Below are 16,382 nucleotides of genomic sequence, written 5' to 3' on the forward strand. Positions count from 1 at the left end.
TTACTGTACACCTGAAACTAATATAACATTGTTAATCAACTATACTCCAATATAAAATAAAAGGTTTAAAAAAATTGAAAAATAAGGCAGTGTAATGTTGGTGTAAGACAATCAACCAATAGAACTAAATATTCCTGGAAATGATAGATGTACCTTGGAACCTGCAATATGTAAGGATGGGATTACAAAACAGTGTAGGGTAACTAAACTGTCCTATAAATGGTGCTGGGAATATTGACAGACCATACAGGAAAAAAAATTATAATATTTCATCTCATCATAACCAAAAACAAACTTGAGATAAGTTAAAGACCAAATATGACAAACAAGTCATAAAATATTTAGAATTAAAAACATAGGAGTACATCCTTATGAAATCAGGGTAGGGAAAGATTTCTTAAACAAAACACAAAAGTACAAGCCATTTATTAAAAGAGTGACAAGTTTGAACGCCATTAAAATTATAAACTTCTATATGGGTAAAAACTCATCAACAAGGTAAAAAGATAAACCCCAAACTTGGTGAAATATCTGTAGCACATATAACCAAACCAAAGAATTGGTACTCAAAATAAGAAAAAGTTTCTACAAACAACACAAAGAAGGTAAACAACCAAATACAAGAAATAGGCAAAGAAGATGAACTAGCAATTCTCAGAAGAAAATTGGTCAATAAATATAAGAAAGGGTATTCAACCTCATTACTAATCAGGGAATTTACACACCCAGTTTGGCAAAGAATAACATGTATCGTTGATTACAGTAAATGTTGGTGAGAATGTGGGAAAATAGCAACTCCCTCATAAAATGCCAATGGGAATATAAATGGATTTAACTCATTTGGAGAGCAGACTGTCAATACCTAGTAAACTTGAAGAGGCACATATCCTACAACTCAACAAACACCGCTACATGCCTAACTTAGAGAAATGCTCACACATTGCACAAGGATAAGTGAAGATTTAGTATTGCAAAAAAGTGGAAACCACCTAACTACTCTCAGTAGGGGAGATGATTGAACTATGGTTTGTAATATAAAATACCATAAGCCATTGAAATGAATGAACTAGATATACATATATCAACATGGATAAATCTCAAAAACAGTGTTCAATAATAAAACAAACTTGAAAAACAACACAGTATACCATTTATGTAAAATATATAAAAGTAAAATATATTATTATTATTTTTGAGGGTGTGGGAACATCTGTGTTAATTTGAGGCACGGAAGCAACAGGAGGGCTCCAGTGTGGCGGTGGAAGGAGGGGGCCCGAGAGCAGCTGGATTTCAGGGTCAGCAGCCTAGACCTAGAAACAGTGGAAGGCCTGTCTTCCAAAAGGCTACCCTTGAAGTGAGTGAAATGTGGTGTGCGGAGATGCCAGGGGAAAGGGGTTCTGTGCTGGCGCTCGGGGCTCTAGGGGCTGTGGATGCCGGGATCCTGATGCTTACTCCCATCCCCGCCCCCCGACACAGGCCGAGACCCGGCCACACACTCACCACGCCCAGCAGGGCACACGGACCACACGCCTGTCCACACAGCACATCTTCTGCACCTGCGGGCGGACAGGGCCTGGACAGGGGCAGGCCTGGGACCAGGTGGCCCTCGCAGCATGTCCCTAGGACGCGGTTATGACTCCGGGACCCTTGGGCTCCGTTCCCAGGTTCCCCCTGGAAGGCTGACCTGGAAGCAAGGGTAGCTGGCAGGTGTGTGGGTGCAGGGGGCACCTACAGGGCCTAGAGGGTGGGATCAGCAGGGTGAGGAATCAGAGGAGGAGGCTTCGAGATCCTCTTGGGTCTGGGAGGGGCTGGACTTTCCTTCCTGAGCTTTGGGAGTCTGGGCCGGGCACAGGGTGCCGGCGGTCAGAGGCCAAATCGCAGCAGAGCCGACAGCAGGCTGAGCAGCACGGTGGGTGGCACTGGCCTGCAGTCCACCGTCGGCGCACTGATGTTGCGCAGCGAGCTCTGGCAGCAGTGGGTGCCCACGGACGCCACGCAGAGGTTGACGCTGGGATGGGGCAGATCCGGGAGCAGCCCTTGCTCAGGGTGTAGCCAAAGTCCACCACGTTCCCGATGCCAGCGGATGCAGAGGTAGTCACACAGTAGCTGTCCGTATCGGAGCAGTCGGTGGGCCTCAGGCAGTACCAGTTGCTGTTCTTATTCACGCAAGAGAAACACACCAGGGAGTGGGCTCGCTCCACACCCAGGAGGGCAGCCAGCAGGACCGGCAGTTAGACCTTCATTCAGGAGGGGACTGGCGTCCCGCCTGGGGTCTCACGAAGCCTGGGGTCTCACGAAGCCGAAGAAGTCAGCCCTGCTCGCTGGCGGATACAGGTCCCCGGCCCGGCCGTGCAGTCAGGCCTGCCCCCGAGCCCAAGTGCAGCCCGCACTCCCCAGTATATGTTATTTATGTATTTGTGACTCTGTAAAATAAAACGTGCTTGGCAATGATACCAATTTCAGAACAGTTAGTAGAAGGGAATAGAGGAAAAACAGGTGAGGGGCAGAAATTTGAGTATATATTGTATGTAATTTTTAAATGCTTTTAAAAGACATTAAGTAAATATGGTGCTCAGTTCAACAGCATGTATATTAAAACTGGGATAATAAAAAGAAGATTCTTATGGCCCTGAGAAAGGATGACAAAAATTAAAACAATTCAAAAAAATTAAAACCATTCAGAGTAGATTTTCTGATCACATGCAATTAAGCTAGACATCAAGAAAAAAATATAACTAAAAAAGTCCCAGCTACTTGGAACTCAAGTAAAATGTTTCTAAATAATCAATGGATCAAAGAAGAAATCAAAAGGGAACTTAGAAAATATTTTAAACTGAATGAGAATAAAGACACAACTTATCAAAACTGACCTAATATAGCTACAGTAGCACTTATGGGAAATTTAGGGCAAAAAATGGCTAAAAACAATAAGCTTTCATCTCAAGCAGCTAGGAAAAGAACAACGAATCAGACCTAAGAAAAGTAGGAAGAAGGAAATAATATAGGTATGAACACAGACCAATAATAAAAACAGAGAAAATCAACAGAGCTAAAATTTAGTTCTTTCAAAAACTAAATAAAAAATAAATAAACCTCTAACAAGATTGATCAAGAAAAAAAAGAGAGAAAGAACAAATTACCATTATCAACACCAACATATTTGATAATTTGAATAAAATGAAGTAAACATGACAAATTTTAAGATCTTATGTTAGTGGTTTTGGGTATTTATAATATTATCTTCTGTTCTTTTATGCAGGTTTAAGATACTTCTGAATTTAAAAACTTTTAAAGGGAAAGGTATAGAACATAATGTATAAGATTCTTCTTTTTGTGTTAACATATTTTGTATATATGCATAGACCATTTCTCAAAGGATATATATGAAACTGTTAATGATGGTTGTCATGGGAAATGGGAACATGGGATCAGAAGGAAACTTGTTTTTATCCTATACCTATACTTTTTTTTTTTCATTTCTAATTTTATTGATTTGAGTCCTCTCCCTCTTTTTCTTGAGGAGTCTGGCTAATGGTTTATCAATTGTGTTTATTTTCTCAAAGACCAGCTTTTAGTTCTATTGATCTTTGTTATTGTTTTCTTTGTTTCTATTTCATTTATTTCTGATCTGATCTTTATGATTTCCTTCCTTCTACTAACTTTGGGCTTCGTTTGTTCTTCTTTCTATAGTTCCTTTAGGTGTAAGGCTAGATTGTTTATTTGAGATTTTTCTTGTTTTGAGGTAGGCTTATATTGCTATAAACTTCCCTCTTAGAACTGCTTTTGCTGCATCCCATAAGTTTTGGATCATGTTTTCGTTGTCATTTGTCTCTAGGTATTTTTTGATTTCCTCTTTGATTTCTTCAGTGATCTCTTGGTTATTTAGTAACGTATTGTTTAGCCTCCACGTGTTTGTGTTTTTATCCCTGTAATTGATTTCTAACCTCATAGCGTTGTGGTTAGAAAAGATGCTTGATATGATTTCAATTTTCTTAAATTTACTGAGGCTTGATTTGTGAGCCAAGATGTGATCTATCCTGGAGAATGTTCCGTATGCACTTGAGAAGAAAGTGTAATCTGCTGTTTTGGGATGGAATGTCCTATAAATATCAATTAAATCTATCTGGTCTATTGTGTCATCTATTGTGTTTTGTGTTTCCTTATTAATTTTCTGTTTGGATGATCTGTCCATTGGTGTAAGTGAGGTGTTAAAGTCCCCCACTATTATTGTGTTACTGTCAATTCCCTCTTTTATAGCTGTTAGCAGTTGCCTTATGTATTGAGGTGCTCCTATGTTGGGTGCATATATATTTATAATTGTTATATCTTCTTCTTGGATTGATCCCTTGATCATTATGTAGTGTCCTTCCTTGTCCCTTGTAACAGTCTTTATTTTAAAGTCTATTTTATCTGATATGAGTATTGCTACTCCAGCCTCCTTTTGATTTCCATTTGCATGGAATATCTTTTTCCATCCCCTCACTTTCAGTCTGTATGTGTCCCTAGGTCTGAAGTGGGTCTCCTGTAGACAGCATATAGATGGGTCTTGTTTTTGTGTCCATCCAGGGAGCCTGTGTCTTTTGGTTGGAGCATTTAATCCATTCACGTTTAAGGTAATTATCGATATGTATGTTCCTATTGCCATTTTCTTAATTGTTATGGGTTTGTTTTTGTAGGTCCTTTTCTTCTCTTGTGTTTCCCACTTAGAGAAGTTCCTTTAGCATTTGTTGTAGAGCTGGTTTGGTGGTGCTGAATTCTCTTAGCTTTTGCTTGTCTGTAAACCTTTTGATTTCTCCATTGAATCTGAATGAGATCCTTGCCAGGTAGAATAATCTTGGTTGTAGGTTCTTCCCTTTCATCACTCTAAATATATCATGCCACTCCCTTCTGGTTTGTAGAGTTTCTGCTGAAAAATCAGCTGTTAACCTTATGAGAGTTCCCTTGTATGTTATTTGTTGTTTTTCCCTTTTGGCTTTCAATAACTTTTCTTTGCCTTTAATTTTTGTCAGTTTGATTACTATGTGTCTTGGCTTGTTTCTTCTTGGGTTTATCCTGCCTGGGACTCTCTGCACTTCCTGGACTTGGGTGGCTATTTCCTTTCCCATGTCAGGGAAATTTTCGACTATAATCTCTTCACATATTTTCTCGGGTCCTTTCTCTCTCTCTTCTCCTTCTGGGACCCCTATAATGCAAATTTTGTTGCGTTTAATGTTATCCCAGAAGTCTCTTAGGCTGTCTTCATTTCTTTTCATTCTTTTTTCTTTATTCTGTTCTATGGCAGTGAATTCCACCATTCTGTCTTCCAGGTCACTTATCCGTTCTTCTGCCTCAGTTTTTCTGCTACTGATTCCTTCTAGTGAATTTTTCATTTCAGTTATTGTATTGTTCATCTCTGTTTGTTTGTTTTTTAATTCTTCTAGGTGATTGTTTTTTAATTCTTCTAGGTCTTTGTTAAACATTTCTTTCATCTTCTCGATCTTTGCCTCCATTCTTTTTCTGAGGTCCTGGATCATCTTCACTATCATTTTTCTGAATTCCTTTTCTGGAAGGTTTCCTATCTCCACTTCATTTAGTTGTTTTTCTGGGGTTTTATCTTGTTCCTTCATCTGGTACACAGCCCTCTGCCTTTTCATCTTGTCTTTCTGTGAATGTGGTTTTTGCTTCACAGGCTGCAGGATTTTAGTTCTTCTTGCTTCTGCTGTCTGCCCTCTGGTGGTCTATACCTATCCTTTTTAAACTGAATCATCTTTTATTTTACTACATGCATTTATTTGTGGTTTTTTTTTCATATCTCAAAAGTTAATAAAAAATGATAAAATATGAGAGCCTTACTTAGATCTGTCTTCCCTGCTCTGTAGCCCAGAGCAGGCTCCCATGCTTCTGCCCCTCTCCCACCTAACCCCTTACCCATAGAACCCGACCCCAGGTCTCTAGAAATTCCAGAGATTCAGGCTGAAGACAAGGAGCAGATGGTTAGGGAGAGCAAAGAGAAGAAGAATAGACTAAGAAATGGTAGCTAAGCATGAGAAAATGAAATCCCTGGTCAAAGGTTGAGATATGGGCCTCAAGAAAAGACCTAGAGAAAATGGATTATGGATCCATGGCATGCGGCCAGCCAAATTTGGGAGGAAGGTAAGGACCATTCTTTCCCACTTTCTGATTCCTGGCATACCAATATTCTTAGGATGTATAACTCAGGCCAATATTTCAGGATATTAGTATTTATTAATAATATCAATTTTCCATTATAGTTCCCATTTCAAACATTGTCCCATTCTCCCAATAAATCATCTAAACATCCATGGAAATTTCAATTCTTTGACATCTAAACTGTATCTCCCACATTTCCTTTCATATGCAATAGCAGAAATAAAAAAAAACTTTGTCATTTGGTTCAGGAAATATGGTTGTTGAGGTCATTTGGTTTTATCACAGAGATTTTTGTGGATTGGCCTATATACCTAACCACCACTTATAACTCATTGAAGATCTAAGCAACCAACTTAAAAATGGACAACAACTTATAAAATGGATACAAGTTGGAAAACAACTTATTTTTAGGTTGGATTCAACCTCAGTCCATGAGTGAGCACTTTCAATTGAGTTTATACAGGCACATTTTTGCCGTAAATTAAATTTTAAAAAATATTTCCTATAGCTAATTTTCTGGTTGTTCCAATCTATTTAGCTTAGGGGGGAAATATCTATAGATGTTTTCTCAGACTTTTAAAGGTCTCAGAGAAAAAAATTCAAACTTCATAGACAAATGGGCAAAGAGTATAACCAGGCAAGTTACAAAAAGAATACAAATGGGAATTAAACATGATGGGATTTTTACTAGTTTTCAGGAAAATGCTAATTAAACATGATACTATTTTCACCATCAGACTGGAACAGATTAAAAAGAGTAACAATATCTAATTAATGATGGCAAAGGGGTAAGAAAACTTACCCCTTAATATCCTGTTGGATGGTTATATTAATATTCAGTAGTTTAATATTTAATACACACTTTTTGGGAGAGCAATTTGTGAGTATAGCGAAGTGACTGGCATCTTATTTAAGTTGTCAGTCAGAATTGAAATATGGTGACATCAAAATATTAATGAAGTCTCATTTTATGAACAAACATGGAAATAATGTAAATCACTCAACTTAAAATTCTTTCAAAAATAGCATAATTATAAAGTTGGCATAATTACAGAGGTCAAATGAGTTGTAGATGGCATTTGTGCTACATCCTTGACAGTGCTACTCAAGCTGGTTAACAGAAATACCATCTTTGTCAAGTTAACCTTGACTTACACAAGGTTTTCAAGAATTCACCCCTCAAATAATATACTCCGTACCTATCAAAATTTATAATGTAAATATCTTTGGACCTAGCAATTCTACAACTAAGAATCTATGCTATTGACATTCTCACATAATTGTGCAAAGATAAACACGTCCCAGAATGTACCTAAAGGCTTTTGAAAATGCCCATTAGGGACCTCCCTGGTGGCCCAGCGGTTAAGAATCTTCCTGCCAATGCAGGGGACGTGGGTTCAAGCCCTGGTCTGGGAAGATCCCACATGCCATGGAGCAACTAAGCCCGTGAGCCACAACTACTGAGCCTGCACTCTAGAGACCGTGAGCCACAACTACTGAGCCCACGTGCTGCAACTACTGAAGTCTGGGGGCCAAGAGCCCATGCTCCACAAGAGAAGTCATCGCAATGAGAAGACTGCGTACCGCAATGAAGAGTAGCCCCCGCTTACTGCAGCTAGAGAAAGCCCGTGCAGCAACAAAGACCAAACACAGCCCAAAAAATAAAAAAAACTTAAAAAATTTTAAAACTTGTAATAGCTAGAATTTACTGAGTTCTTATCATATGCTAGACAAATTCTAAGCACTTCATTCAATAAATCTTCATAAGGACCCTATGAAGTAGATGCTATTATTATTTCCATTATCGACCGTTGAGGAAACTGAGATCCAAACTGATTAAATAATTTGCCCAGGGACTTCCCTGGTGGTCCAGTGGTAAAGAATCCGCCTTCCAATGCAGGGGACTCGGGTTCAATCCCTGGTCAGGGAACTAAGATCCCACATGCGTGGGGCAACTAAACCCATGCACCACAACTACTGAGCTTGTGCACCTCAATGAGAGAGCCACGTATTGCAAACTACAGAGCCCATGCACCCTGGAGCCTGCGCACCACAACTAGAGAGAGAAAAAAACCCGCACGCCACAACTACAGAGAAGCCCACACACCGCAGCGAAGAGCCCTCACTGCAATGAAAGATTCCGCATGCCTCAATGAAGACCCTGCGTGCCGCAACTAAGACCCGACACAGCCAAGAAAATAAAGAAAGAAATAAATAATTTGCCCTATGTTACATACCTAATGGATTTGGAGCCAGAGTTTGAACAGAGGTAGTCTGTATTAAGCAACACCCTTAATTGCCATGCTAAGAGTTCTCTATACTTTGTAGTGTAGGGATGACTTTTAAAATAATAAATATATGATTTTTGTCTTTTAAAAATACAAATCTGGGGGCTTCCCTGGTGGCGCAGTGGGTGAGAGTCCGCCTGCCGATGCAGGGGACGCGGGTTCGTGCCCTGGTCCGGGAAGATCCCACATGCCGTGGAGCAGCTGGACCCGTGAGCCATGGCCGCTGAGCCTGAGCCGCCAAAAAAAAAAAAAACAAAAAAACCAAATCTGGGACTTCCCTGGTGGTCCAGTGGTTAAGACTCCACGCTTTCAATGCAGGGGGCGCAGGTTTGATCCCTGGTCGGGGAACCAAGATCCCACATGCCGTGCTGTGTGGCCAAAAAACAAACAAACAAACAAAAAAAAGAAATCTAGAAAAAAGATCAGCAATGTTTTTGATTTTATAATTTAGGTTGTTGTGACATATATCATCGTGGTAGGCAGAATAATGCTGCCAGTCTTCCCCACCCCTTCAGATGTCCTACATCCTAATCTCCAGAACCTGTGACCTTACATGGCAAAAGGGACTTTGCAGATGTGATTAAAGATCTTGAGATAGCGAGATAACCCTGGATGAACTGGGTGGGCCCAACATAATCATAAGGGTTCTTAGAAGGAGAAAAGGGAGGCAGAAGGGTCAGAGTCAGAGAAAGAGATGTGAACCCAAAAGCAGTGTCAGGATGAGAAAGACTGGACTGCCCATTGCTGGCTTTGAAGATGATGGCAGAGACCATGAGCCAAGGAACAGGCAGCCTTTAGAACCTGGAAAAAGCAAGGAAATGGACCCTCCCCTAGAGCCCCCAGAGGGAACACAGTCCTACCAACACTTCGATCTTAGCCCAGTGACACTTAGGCACTCCAAAAATGTAAGGTAATACATTTTTATCATTTAAGCCACTAAATTCGTGGTAATTTGTTACACCAGCAATAGGAAACCAATATAATCATTAATTATTAACTTAATAAAGATACACTCTGCTTACAGATTATAGGACTTTTGCTACCTGGAAAGTACAAATTTTGTTTTCGGCTGAATTGTGCCCTCCTCGCCTCCCCCAGATTCATATATGTAAGTCCTAAACCCCAGTACCTTTGCCTGTGACTCTCCTGGGAGATGGGCCTTTAAAGAGGTAATTAGGAAGAGTATTTGAAAGACTAATGGAAACACTAAAAAAATAAAATAAAATAAAATAAATAAAGAGGTAATTAGGTTAAATTAGGTCATATAGGTGGGCTCTAATCCAATCTGACAAGTACTTTTTTTTTTTTTTTTTTTTTTTTTTTTTTGCGGTATGCGGGCCTCTCACTGTTGTGGCCTCTCCCGTTGCAGAGCACAGGCTCCGGACGCGCAGGCTCAGCGGCCATGGCTCACGGGCCCAGCCGCTCCGCGGCATGCGGGATCCTCCCGGACCGGGGCAGGAACCCATGTCCCCTGCATCGGCAGGCGGACTTTCAACCACTGCGCCACCAGGGAAGCCCTGACTAGTACTCTTTAAAAAATATATATTTATTTATTTGGCTGTGCCTGGTCTTAGTTTTGGCATGCAAACTCTCAGTTGTGGCATATGGGATCTAGTTCCCTGACCAGGGATGGAACCCGGGGCCCCTGCATTTGGAGCGTAGAGTCTTAGCTGCTGGACCACCAGGGAAGTCCCATGACTAGTATTCTTATGAGAAGAGGAAATTCGGACACACAGAGAGACCCCAGGGAGGGGCATGCACACAGAGGAACACAGTTCAGATTCTGGTTTTGTTGAAGGATTAGATCGAACATGTAAGAGAAAGAAAGGAACCAAGGATACCTCTAGGATTTGGGGCCTTATTTTTTGGCAGAGGAAGGATCAGGAGCTATTTTTGGACACGTTACCTTTGAGAGCCTGTTAGACACATTAGTGCAGATATCAAGGGGACAGCTAGATAAATATCTGAGTGTGGAGTTCCGGGGAGAGGTGCAGGCTGGAGATACCAATTTGGGACTCATCCCCTTATGGGCAGCATTTAAAGCCAGACACTGGATCCGATTCCCCAGGGGGTAAGTACAGACTGACAAAAGAAGAGGCACTAGAGCTGAACCCTGGGCCCCAACATTTAGATCTGGAGATATGAGAAGGACCCAGCAAGGAGACCAAGAAGACGCCGGTGAGGCAAGAGGAGGACCAAGACCGAGGTGCTCCCGGAAGCCAGGGAAGAAAACGTCACCCCTGAATTAGTGTTGCTGAGAGGCCAAGGAAGCAAGAGAACACGGTTCTTGTCCTCTGTCAGGACTGACACCAAGGCTGACCCGGATTTCTAGAAACGTGCTGCTAGTGTTTAGGATGTTAGCAAGAGAAGACTTTGGATGAAAAAACTTTGGGGGGATCTTGGGAATATGATAAGTAGGGGGTGGGGCAAAATAAATCCAAACATCCTAAACTTAATAACAGCAAACAACGATTAAGAGCTGATTCTCTACTGTGCGCCTTTCTAAATACCTTTCATGTGTCAGGTCATTGAAAGCTCAAAGCGACCACATCGAGTAAGCATTTGACCCTCAGATATGAGGAGGAAATGGGTTCACGGAGGGGGTTACAGAACCCGGCAGAGGCAGCAGAGATTCTAACCTGGCCCTGAGAACAGTAGGTCTGTGTACATTTTTGGCCACATTTTGAGTATTATTGAACTGGGTTATGGGTACATGGGAGTTTTTTAAAAAAACATTCTGTCTACACTTTATGTTTGAAATCTTCACATTGAGAAAGAAAAAAACAAAGGGGAAATTGAAGGGCAATTTCTATTATTAAGTCCAAATGCTACTTGATTAAGACTGCTTCTCATGAAAACCTAATTCTAACCCCTGAGCCCCGCTCTGTGCCACAGCGCACCCCTCTTCTGGGCTTTCTGAGGGATTCCCTAAGAACTGAGGGGGAAGAGAAGGAAGAACAACAGTGTTGGTTGGAGTTTTTCCCTCTGCCAAGACTCCAGTGCTGTAGGAAGGCTACAAAGTGAGACGCAGATGCCTTTGAACTTGCCAGGCCAATTTAATTTGGTATCTCTGTGCTGTTCCTGGCGCGAGACTGCAGCTCTCAAAACTGCAATTTTAAAAGCCTGTTTGGGTGTATTCCTCCACTGAATTCCGCAACTCTCCTCTCTCCATGCGGGTGGGGAGCCAGCAGACTCTCTGTCAGACTCATAAATTCCCGCTTTCTTGTTTATTCTTCCGGGATCAGGAAACCCACAAGTGGTCATCCTGAAGCTGATGTTGCCCCACCCTCACCGTCAGTGTTTTGTTAGGGGGCAAGGGTGTCAGAGACGCAAGAGACAGGTGTTGGCCCTTAAGCCTCTACTCAAGAGACGATCACCTCCCATCTCTCTGGCCCAAACCCACATCTCCAGGTTTTTGTTGAAGTCAATCAGAAAAATCCCATGGTCTGTCAACAAATATTCAGCACTCCCTAGACATATAGCTCTGGATTAGGTACTGTTGTGCTTAGAAAATAAAACGGAACCTAACTTGAAAACAAAATGTGTTTTATAGAAGTTTACTTTATAGTTATCTGGGCAGAAAACTGTCTATCCCACAATTAAATAAGTAAGGCCTGCCTAGACTGATTTTTATTCAATGAAAAGTGGGCAGTCTTTCTTCAACATGGTTCTTTTCAAGCCAATAATGAATTTTATAAATACTTTCTATAAAGGAGTTAACAAAATAAGATGTGTATAGTATCAAAACCTGAGTGCAATCAATCCAGATGTTTAACTATTTAAGGAAGTAAAACCAAACCAAACCTACTCTCTCTCTTAAAAACCAACTATTACATGCTATAGTGTTAAATAAGAGAAAGTCTTTAACAACACTGATTATCAAAGATCCACCCAGAGCGTGCCTTTTAAAAGTAAGATGTTGGACTTCCCTGGAGGCGCAGTGGTTGAGAATCCGCCTGCCAATGTAGGGGACACGGGTTTGAGCCCTGGTCCAGGAAGATTCCACATGCCGTGGAGCAACTAAGCCCATGCGCCACAACTACTGAGCCTGCACTCTAGAGTCCATGAGCCACAACTACTCAGCCCGTGTGCCACAACTACTGAAGGCCACGTGCCTAGAGCCTGTGCTCTGCAACAAGAGAAGCCAGCACAATGAGAAGCCCGCATGCCACAACAAAGAGTAGCCCCCGCTCGCTGCAACTAGAGAAAGCCCGCGCACAGCAATGAAGACCCAACGCAGCCAAAAATAAATAAATAAATTTATTTATTTTAAAAATAAATAAATAAAAAATAAAAGTAAGATTTTGGGAGGACTTCCCTGGTGGTCCAGTGGTTAAGAATCCACCTTCCAATTAAGGGGATGTGGGTTTGATCCCTGGTCAGGGAACTAAGATCTCACATGCTGCGGGGCAACTAAGCCCACATGCTGCAACTACTGAGCCCACACACCACAACTAGAGAGAAGCCTGCACACTGCAGCGAAAGATGCCGTGTGCCGCAACTAAGACCCAACGCAGCCAAAAGTAAATAAATAAATATTTTTAAAAAACAAACAAAAAATAAATAAATAAAATGAAATTAAAATAAGATTTTTTTTTTTTCTATTCTCAATGCTTAGGCCTGGCAATGTCAGTAGTTAGCTGTGGGACCTGGGAAAGTCACATCCATTCTGAATCTCATTTGAGAAAAAGGAATAATACTATTTATTACACAAGAATATTATAATAGCAAAATGAGAACATGTATATGAAAGTGCTTGATATTATTATTATTTTTTTTTTTTTGCGGTACACGGGCCTCTCACCGTTGTGGCCTCTCCCGTTGCGGAGCACAGGCTCCGGACGCGCAGGCTCAGCGGCCATGGCTCACGGGCCCAGCCGCTCCACCGCATGCGGGATCCTTCCGGATCGGGGCACAAACCCGTGTCCCCTGCATTGGCAGGCGGACTCCCAACCACTACGCCACCAGGGAAGCCCTGATATTAATAGTAATAACATTGTTAATTACTCATAATAAAATAAGGATCTCTAAAGTGCCTTCTAGCTTTAAAAGCTTACTATTAAGGAATAATTATTGAAGAGTTTAAAGAGAGTCCTTTCAGAGACACATACTGAAATAGTTTAGGATGAAGTGATGCAGCAACTGAGATTCACTTCAAAATCCAGCGAGAACAGTAGGTCTGTGTACATTTTTGGCCACATTTTGAGTATTATTGAACTGGGTTATGGGTACATGGGAGTTTTTTAAAAAAACATTCAGTCTACACTTTATGTTTGAAATCTTCACATTGAGAAAGAAAAAAACAAAGGGGAAATTGAAGGGCAATTTCTATTATTAAGTCCAAATGCTACTTGATTAAGACTGCTTCTCATGAAAACCTTGATATTAAAAGAAATGGTAGAGATTTTAAATGAATGCCAAAATGCATAAGAATTCAAACAATTGATAATTTGAATTTTTTTAATTAATTAATTTGGCTGCGTTGGGTCGTCGTTGCTACGTGCCTGGGCTTTCTCTAGTTGTGGCGAGTGCGGACTATTCTTCGTTGTGGTGTGTGGGCTTCTCCCTGCGGTGGCTTCTCTTGTTGCGGAGCACAGGCTTCAGTAGTGGTGGCACGCCGGATCAGTAGTTATGGTTCGCGGGCTCTAGAGCACAGGCTCAGTAGTTGTGGTGCACGGGCTTAGTTGCTCCACGGCATGTGGGATCTTCCCAGACCAGGGCTCAAACCCATGTCCCAGGCTTTGGCAGGTGGATTCTTAACCACTGCGCCACCAGGGAAGTCTCATAATTTGATTATGTTTTTAAATAATCTTTTTTTTATCATCTTTATTGGAGTGTAATTGCTTTACAGCCATCATTGAATAATCTTTTAACTTATTTTTAACTAAAGGAAACCCGTTTTAATTAAATATTGAGTTAAAAATTTATATTTACTACATGATTTAAGATTATTAATGAAATCTACACGTTAACCTGGAAACTTAAATGCTTAAAGATTTTTTCCCAAAAGAAATTTCAGGATATGTTAACGATTTTCTGCCTTTTAAGATCCCAATGTTCTATCATATCTGTTATATCCAATTAAGTACATAATTACATATCATTTCAAATGATGAGATACTGGATACTTCACTGACAAAATCTGTCACTAACTAAAGAGAACTTAAGAGCAGCAAGTATACATAATATGTCCCCTTCCTTACCCTGAAGATGTGAGTTCCTTAGGAAGTCTTCATGAGTTTCTTTTGTTTCTCCAGGTTTTGTTGATCTATACTCACTCCTCAGAGAGATCTTCCACCATCTAAAGGTTACCTGTAATTGAACAGATAGAAAGCGAGATGAACTAAAACTGATTTCAATACCAACAGCTGTGTTTAGGTCTGGGGTTTTAAAAAAAATCACCATCATGGAAGGCACATAAGGCTGTGTGTCCAACAGCAGGTATAACTTCACAAACTGGCATCACATCAAATTAGAAGTGAGGTCTGTGCATCAGTGAACATTTTCCTTAGAAATTAGGGGCACAAAACCAAAGTGCTGGAAGGAATCTTAAAAATCTCTCAAGTCAATTGGTGTTAAATCACCCAGAGCCAAATGGCTAGCTGCTCCTGAGAACAGAGGTTCTTTACCTTTGGGAGCCATTTCCAAAGTAATTGCTTAGTTCTCCTCCTCCCTTCCCTGTCTACAGAGCAGACATGAGGAGTGGATACTTTTCTCGTGGAGAGAGACAGGCACTTGGATAGAGCCAGGAAAAGCACCATCATGCCTTGACTGATGCATCAGAGTGTCATTACCCAAGACACTTCTTGGTAATGGATCTGCTGACAGTGCATTTCACTTCTATGAGCATTTTGGTTTATCAGAAGCAAACCTCATTTCCATGGTTATGGACTGCACTTAGTTTCTATGTTGATTTCATAGCAGTGTCAACCAAACTCTTCCTGCTGTAGGGCTCCCAGGGAAAAGATGGGTAAGGAGACAGACAGTGCTGAGAAACTGGTTGGCTTCCTAGTTCTGGTTTCTTTCCTCGTTGGCATTACCATGTAAGGTTAAAATTTGTTCAGCTCGGGCTTCCCTGGTGGCGCAGTGGTTGAGAGTCCACCTGCCGATGCAGGGGACACGGGTTCGTGCCCCGGTCCAGGAAGATCCCACATGCCGCGGAGCGGCTGGGCCCGTGAGCCATGGCCGCTGAGCCTGCGCGTCTGGAGCCTGTGCTCCGCAACGGGAGAGGCCACAACAGTGAGAGGCCAGCGTACCGCAAAACAAAAACAAACAAACAAACAAAAAAATTAGTTCAGCTCTACCCAACGCAAAATTGTTAAGTAGGTGAAACTTGCTAAGAGGGCTCCCTTTATTTAGTTTCCTCTCCCCCATCCCCAGCCACCCAACACTCCCCGTGGTCCTCACAGGTCCTGGGTGCACCTCCTTGGGCTACTGCCTTGGGAGCCTCCTTGGGAGCAGAGGGAAAATATATACATACGTAGGTTACAAAACTCCATAATCTCAGAATATTGTCGTCGCTGATTCCTTTCAGAAAATCCCTTCGCCTGCCACTTTTGTTTTTTTCTCAGCATGAGGCTCACCAAAATCATCCTCTTTAGTATCTTTCTGCCCCATCTCCAGAGAGTTAAGGGTATATCAGTCTACTAGGGCTGCCATAAAAAAATATCACAGACTGGGTGGCTTGAACAACAGAAATTTATTCCCTCACAGTTCTGGAGGCTGCAAGTCCAAGATCAACGTGTTGGCAAGTTTGGTGTCTCCTGAGGCCTCTCTCCTTGGTTGCAGATGCCACCTTCTCACTGCGTCCTCATGTGATCTCATCTCTGGGTATGTGCATCCCTGGTGTCTCTTCCTCTTCTTATAAGGACACTGGTCATATTGGATTAGGGCCCCACACTGATGACCTCATTTAACCTTAATTAGTTCTTGAAAGGCCCTATG

At 41.6% G+C, this 16,382-nt stretch overlaps 1 protein-coding gene across 4 annotated transcripts in view; it reads right to left on the minus strand.

The window, feature by feature from the left end:
• FBXO36 (F-box protein 36) overlaps positions 1 to 16,382 on the minus strand; it is a 101,038-nt gene that overhangs the window by 28,321 nt on the left and 56,335 nt on the right. For 3 of the 4 annotated variants that reach the window (XR_002173992.3, XM_019923459.3, XM_073807175.1), the window contains exon 2: positions 14,642 to 14,750. Coding sequence is in view for 3 of the 4 variants with exons in the window: in XM_019923459.3 (XP_019779018.1) it covers positions 14,642 to 14,750 (109 nt within the window). In the remaining variant the exon portion in view is untranslated. Of the gene's footprint in view, positions 1 to 14,641; positions 14,751 to 15,478; positions 16,378 to 16,382 lie in introns of all 4 variants that reach the window. The other variant, XM_073807176.1, reaches the window with a different exon arrangement.

The sequence above is a fragment of the Tursiops truncatus genome, chromosome 7, assembly GCF_011762595.2.
Source record: "Tursiops truncatus isolate mTurTru1 chromosome 7, mTurTru1.mat.Y, whole genome shotgun sequence".
Classification (NCBI taxonomy): Eukaryota; Metazoa; Chordata; class Mammalia; order Artiodactyla; family Delphinidae; genus Tursiops; species Tursiops truncatus.